This window comes from Pseudorca crassidens, chromosome 7, assembly GCF_039906515.1.
Source record: "Pseudorca crassidens isolate mPseCra1 chromosome 7, mPseCra1.hap1, whole genome shotgun sequence".
Taxonomy (NCBI): Eukaryota; Metazoa; Chordata; class Mammalia; order Artiodactyla; family Delphinidae; genus Pseudorca; species Pseudorca crassidens.
Window position 1 is genome coordinate 89,819,943 of NC_090302.1, and position 14,944 is coordinate 89,834,886.

General features: G+C 36.0%; 2 protein-coding genes across 6 annotated transcripts in view; one reads left to right on the plus strand and one right to left on the minus strand.

Annotated features, from left to right (window-relative positions):
• Positions 1-14,944, minus strand: part of CENPP (centromere protein P) — a 223,143-nt gene that overhangs the window by 106,780 nt on the left and 101,419 nt on the right. The window lies entirely within an intron of this gene.
• ASPN (asporin) overlaps positions 1-14,944 on the plus strand; it is a 37,178-nt gene that overhangs the window by 11,199 nt on the left and 11,035 nt on the right. For 3 of the 5 annotated variants that reach the window (XM_067744940.1, XM_067744942.1, XM_067744941.1), the window contains exons 5-8: positions 1,943-2,156; positions 3,214-3,324; positions 6,860-6,953; positions 7,343-7,481. In XM_067744940.1, coding sequence (XP_067601041.1) covers positions 1,943-2,156; positions 3,214-3,324; positions 6,860-6,953; positions 7,343-7,481 — 558 coding nt within the window. Of the gene's footprint in view, positions 1-1,942; positions 2,157-3,213; positions 3,325-6,859; positions 6,954-7,342; positions 7,482-9,760; positions 11,026-14,944 lie in introns of those variants that run through there. The other 2 variants (XM_067744939.1, XM_067744943.1) reach the window with 1 other exon arrangement.

Genomic DNA, 14,944 nt, shown 5'->3' on the forward strand with positions numbered 1-14,944 from the left:
CCTTATGATCTATTTAGGTTCTATTTAGGTAATCATAGTCATTATACACTAAAATAATAAAACTGATTATTTTCAGGAACTCATTAGTGTACAATGTAAGAAAAGCAGTACCCAAACCCACAAAGCTCTAACAGCAGCATGTGCAATATAACATAATTGACTAAATATACTTGTATGGCTTTTTTTTCTAGATCTCAAAAGATGAAAAAGAACTTTTCCTTACTATACTCATTAATATTTTAATTTTCTAAGATTTATAAGATTCTTATTTTTCTATTTAGCATTTTGAGCCTCTAGATTTTAGCAGGTAAAATTTCTAATTCTATTTGAAATTGGGTTTGAGGGAGAGCCTGATTCCACACTGTCACAGACATGGAGTGTGCGGCACACACAGAAAGGAGTATATTTTACCAGTGGTAACAAGATGTATTTTAAATTCTTCTAGGCTTAACCTATCTCAGTTGAAATTGTTAAAAGTAGTGATGTATCTGAAAGGAAGGTAAGAACAAGGAGACACTAAGGGCCTATGGTGAAACCAGTAAACATAATAAGTAAAGGGAGTTTAACTGCAGAAGTATTTGTATTTCTTCTGTGAAACAGCAACAATGTGAATAATACCAGAAAGGCGTATATTAAGTCATTCTGGATACAATGGGAAGATTGCTGTAGAATGGAACCAGGGACAAAAATCATAAAAGGAAATAATCTAGAGCTGCTCCCTGAAAGAATGAGAGGATCCAGATTAGCAGAGAGGAATAAAAAGTCCTAGGAATGCCATTGCTCTTGTGAAACACTGAAAATTGTTTCTGCAAAATCTGGCACGTTTTGAAAATAGTTACTAGGTGAGTGGCAAGCCCTGATTACCAAGGATTTTCCCAGTTTTGGTTCTGAAGTTCTGCACCCCAGTAGCTCAAGATGGCTGCAGTCAGAACCCTCAACATGTCGCAAAGGGCTTGGCTGTGGGGAACAAAGATTCAGGCTGCATTAAGCTTTCACTCTCTGGGGTTGTGTCTTCTCTGAAGAGTGCTGCCGCGTTGCACTGAGAAACAGTCACAGAACTGAGAAGAGGTTGAGTCATTCTCCAGAAACTACTACCATTTCCCCATTGTCTAAAATATGCCAGAATGCTGAGGGCACTTTGTAAGAGTTTATTCTTTCAGGCCTCTGTTCTGGGGAAAATGGTAAACATTAGTAAACAAGACAGAGGTGAGGTTTTAAGAGTAGATAAAATCATGCAAAAACGTATTTGTTGTGTACCGAAGTTAATTTTGTGGAGTGAATAGCTTTTAAGATAAGATAAAGAGGGCTTCCCTGGTGGCGCAGTGGTTCAGAATCTGCCTGCCAATGCAGGGGGACATGGGTTCGAGCCCTGGTCCGGGAAGATCCCACATGCCGCGGAGCAACTAAGCCTGTGCGCCACAACTACTGAGCCTGCGCTCTGGAGGCTGCAAGCCACAACTACTGAAGCCTGTGCTCTAGACCCAGTGCTCCGCAACAAGAGAGGCCACCACAATGGGAGGTTCATGAGCCACAACGAAGAGTAGCCCCCACTCGCTGCAACTACAAAGAGCCCCCGTGCAGCAACGAAGACCCAATGCAGCCAAATAAATAAATAAATAAATTTTAAAAAAAGATAAGATAAAGATAATACTATCCATCACTTCCATGAAGAGAAATGGGAGAGGGGAGCCTTAAACACGTGTCACCTACTCAAAGACAAACCAAAGGTGTGAAACCAATCGTTAAAGTTTTGCACTGTTCCAACTCAGTAGTAAATTTTTCTTTTTTTAAGCTTAGATTGGGCTGGAGAATTATTTACATTGTTAATAAAGTATATGAATGACATAATTTGCATTGATTTCCAAGAGTGACTAATCACTGTAGAATACTGGTAAATCACATCCACTTCCTGATATGGTGTAACTTTTTATGCTTTATCTAGGCTTTGATTCTGAACAACAACAAACTAACAAAGATTCACCCCAAAGCCTTTCAAACCACAAAGAAGTTGCGAAGGCTATATCTGTCCCACAATCAACTAAGTGAAATACCACTTAATCTTCCCAAATCGTTAGCAGAACTCAGAATTCATGACAATAAAGTTAAGAAAATACAAAAGGAGACATTCAAAGGAATGAATTCTTTACATGTGCTAGGTAAGTTTTTACAAATAAATGGAACATTTTAAAATTATAAGCAATATGCAGATGTAGAGATCTTTATCATCATTAACAACTTTAGGACTGATAATTTCCAAAATTAATTTTTTGAACCTAGTAAGCTGTACCTAGATAAGCCATTCATAAATCAGTGAAAGTATCAAACAAAATTTATAGCACTTAAAGAAATACACCTTTTACAATATAAATACACATGCACTCTGCACTCTCAAGAATCCCTTAGTGTGGTTTCTGTTTTCTGACTGCACTTAATTGGTTAAAATCTGTTATTCTTATTTAATTTAAAGGTATCATTTTTAATGTATTGTAAAAACTACTCAAGTACAACCTACAACATTAATTCAGATATTATTTGGAATGTACATCTAACTTTTCATTATCTGCTTTGAAGATTATTCATCTAAGGTGTTTTTACTGTATACTTCCAATTCTACACACTATTTTACTTCTAACACCCATGGTATAACCATGCCATCTTCCCCTACTATATCCATTCAAAATTCCTAACCAATATTCTCATTCATTTATTTACTCATTTAATTCAACCAAGTGCCTGGCACTTAGCCAAATAGCTTCACTTTCTGGCATTCCTCAGTTATATTTCTGTTAATCAAGTAATTTCTAATTGACTTACAATTTTAAAAGTTTAGGTGACAAATAAATAAATGTGCAGTGGAAAACACAAAGGTTTTAAATTATACGAAGGATGGTCTTTTTTCCTATGTTACATTACTATAACGAAACCTTGATTATGATTACGGTTGGAAAAGAGTGATAAGTAAGTTACTGACTTAGTAATTCAAAGCAAAATAGTAAAGCTGTTATATATTCCAGCCTATGTAATACAAAGCAGTCTTTTTCTGAGACTGACAGAAAGGAGAGTAGATAGACACAGAAACAGATATACTGAGTGAAGGAGAGTGAACGATAATGCTCACACTTCTTAGAACTTTCTTGGGACGTGCATCTCTGCATTGTGAGTTTCCTTCACATACAACATATGTATGCTAAATTATATAATTTCCCCCCACAGAAATGAGTGCAAACCCTCTTGATAACAATGGGATTGAACCAGGGGCATTTGAAGGGGTAACAGTGTTTCATATCAGAATTGCAGAAGCAAAATTGACCTCAATTCCTAAAGGTTTGTATTTATACAGTATTTATTGAATTGTCATTTTAAAATGACCATTAAATGTAAGGTTGTAAAGTGTACACACTGTCAAAACCACACTGCAATTAGAATCCTTTTTACCAGTATATCTGGTCAGTGTAGTATGAAATTTAGTGTTTTCTCATGTACACATCAAGAGCCATATGTAATTCTTTTTTCTTTTTTTGACAGTATGAAACCAGAATCTTTCTTTCCCAGTACGAACAAACATTAAGAAGCAAAGGACTTTTTATTTTCTGTCTCTTTCCTAACATTTACTCATCTATACTTGTCATTCTGTGAAGTGTCTGTTAGAGGTGAGAATTCTGTAGAGAAGAAAGCAGAGGAAGAAGCACAGGGCCAGAGACCTTTCTCCCAGCCTTGCAGCAGTGGTTCAGGGTGGGGCTTGTGAGGAGGGATTGGGGCAGACGCTGGCTCTGGCAGGGATAGGTGTATACTCTGGGCAAGGCACTCTATACCTCATTTTTTTACACAGGGGTGCTGTGTAGATTAATGGGCTGATGCACAGAAAGGTCTGAAGACAATGTTGGGCACATAGTAAACGCTCTCTCCTGACATAACCAATAACAGAATGAGCACCGTGCTCTTTATCATATGAGCTGAAGCTGGTGCCTCAAAGTAAAATGCTTAAGTTTGCTACTGGACCAGTTTTCTAATGTATTACTTCTAAGCTCCCAGCCTGATGATTAACTAGATTGGATTTGCCTTTCTCCAAACCCATGCTCAAGGTCACACCTTCCTCTTCCCTGACAAGTTCTCTCTTCTATGCTAACACCTGGATCAGAAATAACCCCTGTGATTAATAACATTTTCCTTTCAAACAGCCCTGTCTTTCAGTATCCACAGTAAAAGCAGTAATAACCTGTTTTCTTCTATTTTACCATAACCCCTTTTCTACTACTCAGATGATCCAGAAGATTAACAAGACAAATACATGCTGATAATTTAAAAGACCCAGCAAAGCTGCTGTTATTAATTAAGGAAAGCTGCTATTATTAATCTTTCATTTAGGAGGAAAATCGTCTAAAGTAAAAGTAGAAAGACAATTTCTTTCAGTATAGAAAAAATCAGTTTAATTCAGAACTACACAATTAAAAACAACCTTAATTTAGGTTTCAAGGAGATGGCTGTTTTTCTAAAAGAAACATAAAAATATTATATTTACCTTCTAATTTTTAGAACAACAACAAAAATACATACTGTACCTAACAAGTTAAATAAAATCCCTTTCATAAGCTGGAAGCTGACATAGAGTGAGGGGGAAGAGGAAGAGGACAGGACAGAGTAGAGGCAGAGAGGATAAGAGGATATACTGGAGCAGAAGAGTAGGGCGCCACCCCAGAGCTGTGGCTCTGAGGTCCTGCAGTTATCATCGCTCTTTATATTTACATCAGCAGCTTCCTTATACTACAAAACATCCTGAGAGTAATTCTCTTCAAGTTTCAAAGTGTATCTTAAAAATGAAGTTTTAACTCCTCGTGAAATTCTCAAGATTCTTCCAAAGTCTAAAGGAACATTTTATGTTTTTAGAAATTTAAATTTCAAATCTCCAAATTTACATAACTACTGCTTTAAGATCCTTATGACATTCGAAAGCCAGTTTTTTGTTTTTATGACTTATTTGCTCAAATGTTAAGGCTGACTGCCCAAATGTTATAATTCAATCATCACTACCCATTGTGACAGGATGAATTAGGCCGAGGTCCAGAGGGTTCTTACCAGACCTGACAAGTTAACATAAGAAGAGTGAAACTGTTTTCCTTCCTATTCATCTGGAAAATTCTGTTACATAATAGTATTGTGTTGAGGGGAGGAGAGACCTGTTTGAAGATAGAGTAGGTATAGAAATATCTGTATGAAAGTATACTATATTTGTTGGCAGTCACTGAACTACCCAAATCCATATGAGAGGACAGGCCCCTTAAATTCTACAAACCCTCTTCCAAGAAGTTTTCCTGACTCAACATGCACAGAGATCTCTCATCTTTGACTTGCTACAGCATATTCTAGAATAGACTGGCACACTCTAAAATATTTTTCTAGTAATTTTTGTATACATGATAGACTTGCTCAATTAGTGTTTAAGGTCTTTGAAGATAGAACTTACCTTCAACAGTCTTTACTACTAATAAAATAAGGAAATGTTTTAGCAAGAGTTGAAAAACAAATGCATTTCCTAGCTAGCTAACAAGAACTTTTGACTGAAAAATAGTATCTTATGTGTAGGATTAATAAAATGAGATCTGACTGAATTTTCTGGTTAGTCTCTTTCATTCCAGCTTCAGTTAATCTGGGGAGGGCTGGGGTCAGAATATGAAGGTGTGAGAAGAGAAGGTGCAAACATTCACAAGGTACCTGCCATGTGCCAGGTGGCACTGAAGATGCTTCCCTTAATTTATGCAGAAACTACTACTAATTGAAAAGAATAAATACTGCAGTGGATCAAACATATCAGGGAAAAAACCCATATGTTCATAATGATATAAAAAAATTCATTGGTCACCTCTGGGCATTGCACTAATTCGTTACTTGAAAAAAAATCAAGCATTTATGCTGCTTTTTCTGTAAAAACTGTATTATAAAGTAAATAATGAAAGAAAATTCTTTAGAGAACAATCTCACCTAATAAATGAATAACGAATGACAAAATCAGAAAATCACCATTTTCCCATTCTGAATGAAATAATAAATCTAGGTAGCAGTAATCAATAAATGAGTGCAAAGACTGTCAGATGAAAGAGTGATTTGCTGAATCTAATCTGGTCTCTATATCTAACTACAGGTCATAAGAAATAAGGGGGCTAGAAACCCTGATAAACTATATTATGTGGAGGCCAACAGCCCAATCTACAAAGGAGTATCTCAAGCAAATTAATATCTGAAACGAATCAATAGAAGAGGAGAAAAAGGAAAGAGTAATAGAAGAAGAGATTTAAAGAGATATAAGACCCAAATATATCCTGTAAACTTTATTTGGATCCTGACCTGAACAAGTCAACTGTAAAACAATACATTTGAGATCATTAGGGAGAGGAATATTAGATGATTAAAGAATTGTTGCTAATTTTGTTAGATGTGATACTAACATGATGGTTATGTAAGGGGAGAAAAAGATGACCTTATGGGTTAGAGATGTCTAGTGAAGTCTTTACAGGTGAAATGACATTATGTGTGTGAAATTTGATTTTAAGTACTCCAGCAAAAAAATAAATGAATAAATAAAAACAAGTCAATAAACAAATCAATAATAAATAACTATTGGCGTAGATGAAACAAGATTGGAAAAATGGAGATAACTGTTGAAGATGGGCAAAAGCATGGTGTCTCATAATACTAGTTTCTATTTTTGTATGTTTGAAATTTTCCATAATAAAAAGTTAAAAAAAAAAGCAGATTCCCCCAAAACTGCCTAAGCCTATAATGTGAAACTTAACAAGTAAACAAATAATCAATAGGGCTTGGTCTTAACCTGATCTAACATACATATGTCTTTTCTTATCGCTAGAACTACCTTCAACTTTACTGGAGCTACATTTAGACTATAATAAAATTTCAACTGTGGAACTAGAGGATTTTAAACGATACAAAGATCTGCAAAGGTAAACATCCCCCAAATCCTAACTTGGAAGTGGTAGTCCATATGATGAAGATGTTAATGAAACTTCTTGAAGAATGTGTACAGGGACATAAAATTAAGGGAAAACTAGAAGGAACTGCTATCATTCTGTCTCAGTAATGGAAGAGGGACAGCAAGTGGAATGAGAAAAGGACACTTTCCAAATGTCCCTTTTGTTGCATATAGGTTAGACAGAAAATTTTCTGACAGTGGAGGAGAGGGCTGTTACATCCTGAAATAGGTTATTAAAGGAAACCATGAAATACCTTTCTCTGAACATATATACAAATATTTCTAACTCAGTTGTGGTGTTTGCAGCTAAGTGTATCATACCGTCTGCTCAAGAGCTGATGCATTTTATGTCATTTTTAGGCTGGGTCTAGGAAACAACAGAATCACAGATATCGAAAATGGAAGTCTTGCTAACATACCACGTGTGAGAGAAATACACTTGGAAAACAATAAACTGAAAAAAATCCCTTCAGGATTACAAGAGTTGAAATACCTCCAGGTAAAATATTCTACTTGTGTTTTGCAGATATTAGTACTTTTCTTTGTTTTTATGAAACATATTAGTATCTGGAGCAAAGACCAATCAAGTAGCAATGGTAATCCACACCCTAAAGACCCTCCAGGTTGGCCGAGGTGTTTTATGCCAAGGAGAGCGTTAGAATACCAGTTTCTATTGAGATATCAGCTAAAACGTTCAGGTACCCATTTCCATCCCTCTGTTTCTTCTACTGAAACTGCTAAGGCCATTGTGGTGAAGGTACGGACACAGCTAATTTCAGGTTTCTGGGGTGGCAGTGGCTATGTAAAGGCAGGACCGGTCAGGAGGAAATCAAGTAAAATTATATAACCTTTCATTCTGGAAACATTTCACAAAGGCAGAGCATGTGGATGAAGTCCCAGGTATTTTCACTATCAATGTGGTGCCACATTAGAACTGTGCATGCTTTTTAAAAACTCAGGCCAGAATATATAATTAAAAGTCAGTATTTGGAGCATTAAGGGCGCACATTTCTTGTTCTTCATTACTAGAAAACTTTTCCTTCTAATCTGGCAACTCTTGACTAGCTGGGAGGGGCCACAGAATTGTTGGAAGATCTGATAAAGCTTTAGATACTTCCAAGAACAAAAATGAGACAATATTTTCACATAATTTTAGGAGTTTCACAGATCCTCCTGATTCCCATTTGTGGACCTCAAATTAAGAAACCCTACTTAATCTCATGTCACCTTAGTCCATTTCTCTCATGTGCTTTCCTTGATATACAATTCCTCATCTTACAAGGAAAAACACATTGAGAACAAAACTGGGCCTTGAGCCATTTGCTTCTAGATTTCTTTCTAATTTTTCTTTAAACAAGTTTTGTTCACTACACAAATAGAAGCCTGTGAAATAGAAGCCATCAAAATGGATGTGCTATATAGGCAGATGCTCATTTCAAGATTATGACTTTTGCTTTGATTTTTTCAAACGCTGCGTTTAAATGTTTATTTAACCAGTGAGCATGACCAGAGTCTTTCCTCCCTCAAGCTGTCCAGTCTTTGAGTACTTTACTCCACAACGCTGATCCCAGCTTCTGGGTGTCTTAAATCTATCCATACTATTGCTAGCATTTTAAAAAATGAACAGAATTATAACACATAGTCATAAGGATACAATTCAACGGATGTCCACAAAGCAAATACACTCATGTCCAGCACTGTTCCCCATTCTCAATGAGGTCAATGCTGTGGTAAACTACATCTTGCACTGCTGCTGGGCTGCCAGGAAACCACATAATGCATCTGTCACAAAATCTCCAAGATTAATAGAGGGCGGCAGGGACTGCAACAGAAAACTAGAGGTTTTAGCAGTGCCTACAGTTCTCATGACTGGCTCAGATCAATCTCACCAAGGCAAAATCTAGAGGTAACATCGGCTAGAACTGGTATCTTAGCCTTGCCAGCAAAAGGCTCCTTCTTCCTAATATGCTGAAACACTGTTAATTAAGTAGATTGTTTTTACTTCCCAGAAATCTCAGTTGCCAAAAAAATCCAAGGAAGAAATTTAAAGGGCTATTAAAGGGAATGAAGGGAAGGTCCTATATTGTCCATTCTTTCTGAGTAATAATTTAATAAGACACATACACAGCCTATAAAATTGTATTTTATCCATTGGAGCAAATAAAAATTCAACTATTGATGTTGTATTACAGATACATATTTAAGATGTCGATAGACATATTTTTCTATAAAATTTACAAAAAAGCAGCTCTACACTTCTCCCTTTGATCACAGAAAATGCTGGCTAAAAATTCTTCACATTCATATTGAAAGTCATTCTTAGAGCATTAAATTTCATTCTTCTGCTCATTTCTAATACTTTTAAAACACATTATTGTAAATATGGCACTGAAGTAACCATACACACACACGCACGCACCTATACGTGTGTGCGTTGAGTGTGTGTGTGTGCGTGTGTGTGTATACAGAGAAACAGAGACAGAGAGAGACAGAGACAGAGGAGAGTGACATGTGCTGACCAGGCAGTGTGCCCTGGGCACTGGCATGAGTGCTACGCCACACTTCACACATAGAGCACTTTTGTATATAACACAGGAGCCTGCGTCCTTGTAATAAGTATTTAACAGGCATAAACGGGCACATATACTTTAAGCAAAATGTATTCAAATCAGTGTAAAATAAAGAGACAAACCCATGAACAAATGCTGACTATAAGCAGAATATCTTCTTTTTACATTTATCATGTATTTTTAATCCACTCTTTTCCCACTACAACAGATAATCTTCCTTCATTCTAATTCAATTACGAAAGTGGGAGTGAATGACTTCTGCCCCACCGTGCCAAAGATGAAGAAGTCTTTATACAGTGCAATAAGTTTATTCAACAACCCAGTGAAGTATTGGGAAGTACAACCTGCAACATTTCGTTGTGTTTTGAGCAGAATGAGTGTTCAGCTTGGGAACTTCAGAAAGTAATAATTAGTAATTAGTGATATCCATTTAATGTAAAATTCAAAAATTGTTACATTTGGAATACTTGAACTCTATTTAAAATGGTGGTATTATGCACACAAGCAAAAAATCTATTCCCATGTGGTAAGTCCACTGACTTACTGTACGACAAAAAATTTCAACAGAATTTTGCAAAAACTACAACAGGATTAAAGGAAATAAGTATCTGTCGCAGTTTCCTTTTACATATAAATGATTTTGCATAAATCTCATGCTTGAATGTTCTTTCTCAGTAACAAAAAATAAGACATTCAGTATTTAACACTTTTTTATCAAGTGCATTTAAAAAAGAACTGTACTGTAAATGGAATGCTTGACTTAACAAACTTTGTGCTCTTTCATTTGCTATTAGAAAAAGAAAATTGACAAGTACGGTTATATAAAGAGTATGTTATATTATCCTTATTCTGTCTTTAAAAACTTGGGTATTACTGTAATATTTCTAATAATGCTGAAGTATGGTTTGATATAATCTTATTCAAATTCTCATGCCTTAGAGCCTTACTGTCTTTATGTTTAAAACTTCTTATAATAAAGCCTTCACTAAGTGTTTATTACCAACTCAACAGATGCTATTCATAAACAGCTTTTTTCAAGCTGTAGCACATGCTTTTCTTTTTAACTATTATTACCTGATTATAAAACCTCTATAGAAATGCACAGTGAGTGTTTATATAAAATCTCACACTTTTTATTATCACAGTTATTATAAGCTTTTAACAGTGTGTCAATTGTTAGGTTATATAGCACTGTCACCTCAATGCTAAGGAATATTTTTGAGATGTCCCTTTGTAAGACCTTCGTTGGAAGAGAATGGATACTATCAACTCTACACCAAACTGTCTCCTTAAATATGCACAAACTGGATAACTCTGAAAAACACACCTGGTATAACCGAATAGGCAGAGCATTAAACAGAATGCACAGCACTGTACAAAAATTAAGAGTACTTAACGTATATTTTTGTTGGTGTTCAACATAAGTAAAACTAGAAAATAAGGAAAACATTAAAATATTGGTTTGAAATAAAATATTTTGCTTTGGTTTAATTTTTCTCTCCCATTCAGGAACATAAACTATTTTTCATAAAACTCTTATATTTTTACTAAAACATTTTTAGTAAAGTGTTAATGCTTATTCTTAATAATAGTACCGAAATATCCCAAATTATACCTATGCCATGAAAGATAATCACCTTTACGGTAAACCACCTCAAAAACTAGACTTTAAATAACTTTGGGGAGAGCAGTACCTTACAGATATGTAAAATGGGGTGGAGGGTCTGGATATCCAGGTCAAGAATGGGTAAATAGGTCTTCTTCTTCATAGTGAGGTTCCCCAACTCTGGCACTGCTGACACTCTAGGCTGGATCATTCTCTGTGTGGAGTGCTATCCTGTCCGTTGCGGAATGTCTGGCAGCTCCCTGTCTCTACTCACTAGATGCCAGCAGCACTTGCACGCTGGCCCCAGTGTGACAATCAACAATTTCTCCCCAAAACGCCAATGTCCCGGTGGAAGGGGTGGAGCCAAATTGCAGCTGGTTGAGAACTACTGCTTTATATAAAATTTACTTAATTTCTAAATTCTGACACAAATTTGGAAACCTGAAACAAAATAGTTCGTATTTTTGTTTGGTAAAACTGTAGGGGCAAGATTAAAGTGTGATTAAAATAATAGCACCAATAGTGATGTAACAGAAAGAGCCCAGGGATACAGAGCTCTGAGTTGGAAAAACATACACAGAAGTCCAGTTCCACTTATAGTCTTGGGCAAATCACAATCTCTCTGAACCTGTCTTCTCATCTATAAAGGGTAGGTATGAGAATACTGATCAAATAAGTTGCTATAAGAATTGAATAATAAAAGTATATGTGAAAATGCTTTGTAAACCATAAAGATTCATGAAACATGCATAACTGTTACACTGGACAATAATTCACTGCAAGAAAAATAAAAGATTAAGAAGTCCTTTAAAAACAGAAGAATACCTAACAATGATAATCATCCTAAAATTAAAATGTTCTAAAGTTCTAATAGTTTTAATAAATAAAATTCATTTTTCTTTCTTTTTTAAATTCATTTTTCTACAATATATCATAAAAATAAAATTGTGACATCATACCACTTATAAGAACATAAGTAGAAGTGAAATGTTCACTGAAATTGTAAGAATCCAGTTCTTGAAATTAAATTAAATTATAAGGTTAGTGCTAAGGTTAGAATCATCTAAACAAATAGATTAGTCTATGATCTGAATAGAGAAGCTTAAAGTAGCTAAATCAGCCTTTTCTAAAAAGAAAAGACAGCAAAATTTTTTAAATACTGGAAATGATTCCTGAAATCACTGCAATTAATTTCCTGTATTTAATGTTTGTGTTTTTCATCCCACAGCTGTTAACCATTTTTCGTTATATGTTTGCAAAAGACAAATCACTAATAAAAATCATAAGCAACCAAAACTGCATTAAAGCTTCTGCCACAATCCCATTTTATGGTAAATACAAAATACTACCCACTTGAAATCCATTGAAGTTTGGAAACAAATGAATTACTACAACTTACTGGGTTTATTAAGGACTTCAAGGTAGAAAAAAAGAATCTCAATGACCATCTATCCTTATTTCCTCTCAAATACTACAATAAAAATGATCACTGAATTCATGAAACAAATATAATACTTTTAGAAAATCACTTGAAGTCACTAAAACTAAAGCTTTTTTCCTAAATCAATTTTGTTCCTCCTTAAACTACCGCATTATTTTTCTTTCGTTTGTAATTCCATCTTTTGGGAAAAGAATTGTCTTACCTTGGCCTTAATTACTTCTCTACTCACATGGTCCTTTACCTACTGCAACTGACTTAATTCTCTTGAATTTATTTTCCCCAAATTGTACCATATGAGTAATACTTAATACTAATAGGTGGTATGTAAAGAACATTTTCAGACATTCTTCCAAAAGCCTTACTTGCATTTATTCATTTAATCCTCACAATAGCCCTATGAGGTAAAAAGGAACGAAATTGAGTTACTTGTAGTGAGATGGATGGACCTAGAGTCTGTCATACAGAGTGAAGCAAATCAGAAAGAAAAACAAATACCGTATGCTAACACATATATATGGAATCTCAAAAAAAAAAAAAAAATGGTTCTAAGGAACCTAGGGGCAGATGAAGAGAATGGACTTGAGGACACGGGGAGGGGGAAGGGTAAGCTGGGACGAAGTAAGAGAGTAGCAGTGATATATATACACTACAAAATGTAAAATAGATAGCTAGTGGGAAGCAGCTGCATAGCACAGGGAGATCAGCTTGGTGCTTTGTGACCACCTAGAGGGGTGGGATAGGGAGGGTGGGAGGGAGACGCAAGAGGGAGGAGATATGGGGATATATGTATATGTATAGCTGGTTCACTTTGTTATAAAGCAGAAACTAACACACCATTGTAAAGCAATAATACTCCAATAGAGATGTTAAAAAAATAAAATTAAGATATACAGTGTAAAAAAAAAATAGCCCTTTGAGGGAGCTACATTTACTTATTCCTATTTTTTGGGGGTGTGAAAATTGGAAAACAAAGATTGGATACCTTGTGGCAGACCTAGGATTTGATCCCAGCAGTCTGGCTCCAGGTTTTTAACCACGACGACACACTAATTTTTTAGTCAGTGATCAATCTTATAAAAAGGTGGACAGTGCTTCCTCCTGGACATTCTTTGCTTACTTGGCTTCCACCTATCATGCCTTTCAGTTTGCTCTTTTTTTTTTTTTTAATAGTTAAGATGTACCATTGTACTTTACTTATTTATTTTTTAAATTTACTTATTTAATTTATTGATTTTTGGCTGCATTGGGTCTTTGTTGTTGCACGTGGGCTTTCTCTAGTTGCAGTGAGTGGGGGCTACTCTTCGTTGCAGTGCGCGGACTTCTCATTGTGGTGGCTTCTCGTTGCAGAGCACGGGCTCTGGGCGCGTGGGCTTCAGGAGTTGTAGCACGCAGGCTCAGTAGTTGTGGCGCACGGGCTTAGCTGCTTCGTGGCAATATGGGATCTTCCCGGACCAGGGATCGAACCTGTGTCCCCTGTACTGGCAGGCGGATTCTTAACCACTGTGCCACCAGGGTTGCTCTTTAATGGCTAGTGTTCCCCAATATTGTTTTGGCCTCTTCACTTTGCCCCTGGTAATCTCATCCATTTCTAAACATTAGCCATAATGTCTCATGTGAAGGCCTCTGAAATCCATGTCTCAAAAGTGGATCTTAGGTATCACCTCACACCAGTCAGAATGGCCATCATCAAAAAATCTACAAACAATAAATGCTGGAGAGGGTTTGGAGAAAAGGCAACCCTCTTGCACTGTTGGTGGGAATGTAAATTGATACAGCCACTATGCAGAACAGTATGGAGGTTCCTTTAAAAACTAAAAATAGAACTACCATATAACCCAGCAATCCCACTATTGGGCATGTACCCTGAGAAAACCATAATTCAAAAAGAGTCATGTACCACAATGTTCATTGCAGCTCTATTTACAATAGCCAGGACATGGAAGCAACCTAAATGTCCATCAACAGATGAATGGATAAAGAAGATGTGGCACATATATACAATGGAATATTACTCAGCTATAAAAAGAAATGAAATTGAGTTATTTGTAGTGAGGTGGATGGACCTAGAGTCTGTCATACAGAGTGAACTAAGTCAGAAAGAAAAACAAATACCGTATGCTAACACATATATATGGAATCTAAAAAAAAAAAAAAGGTTATGAAGAACCTAGGGGCAGGACGGGAATAAAGACGCAGACCTACTAGAGAATGGACTTGAGGACGTGGGGAGGGGGAAGGGTAAGCTGTGACAAAGTGAGAGAGTGGCATGGACATGTATACACTACCAAAGGTAAAACCGATAGCTAGTGGGAAGCAGCCGCATAGCACAGGGAGATCAGCTCGGT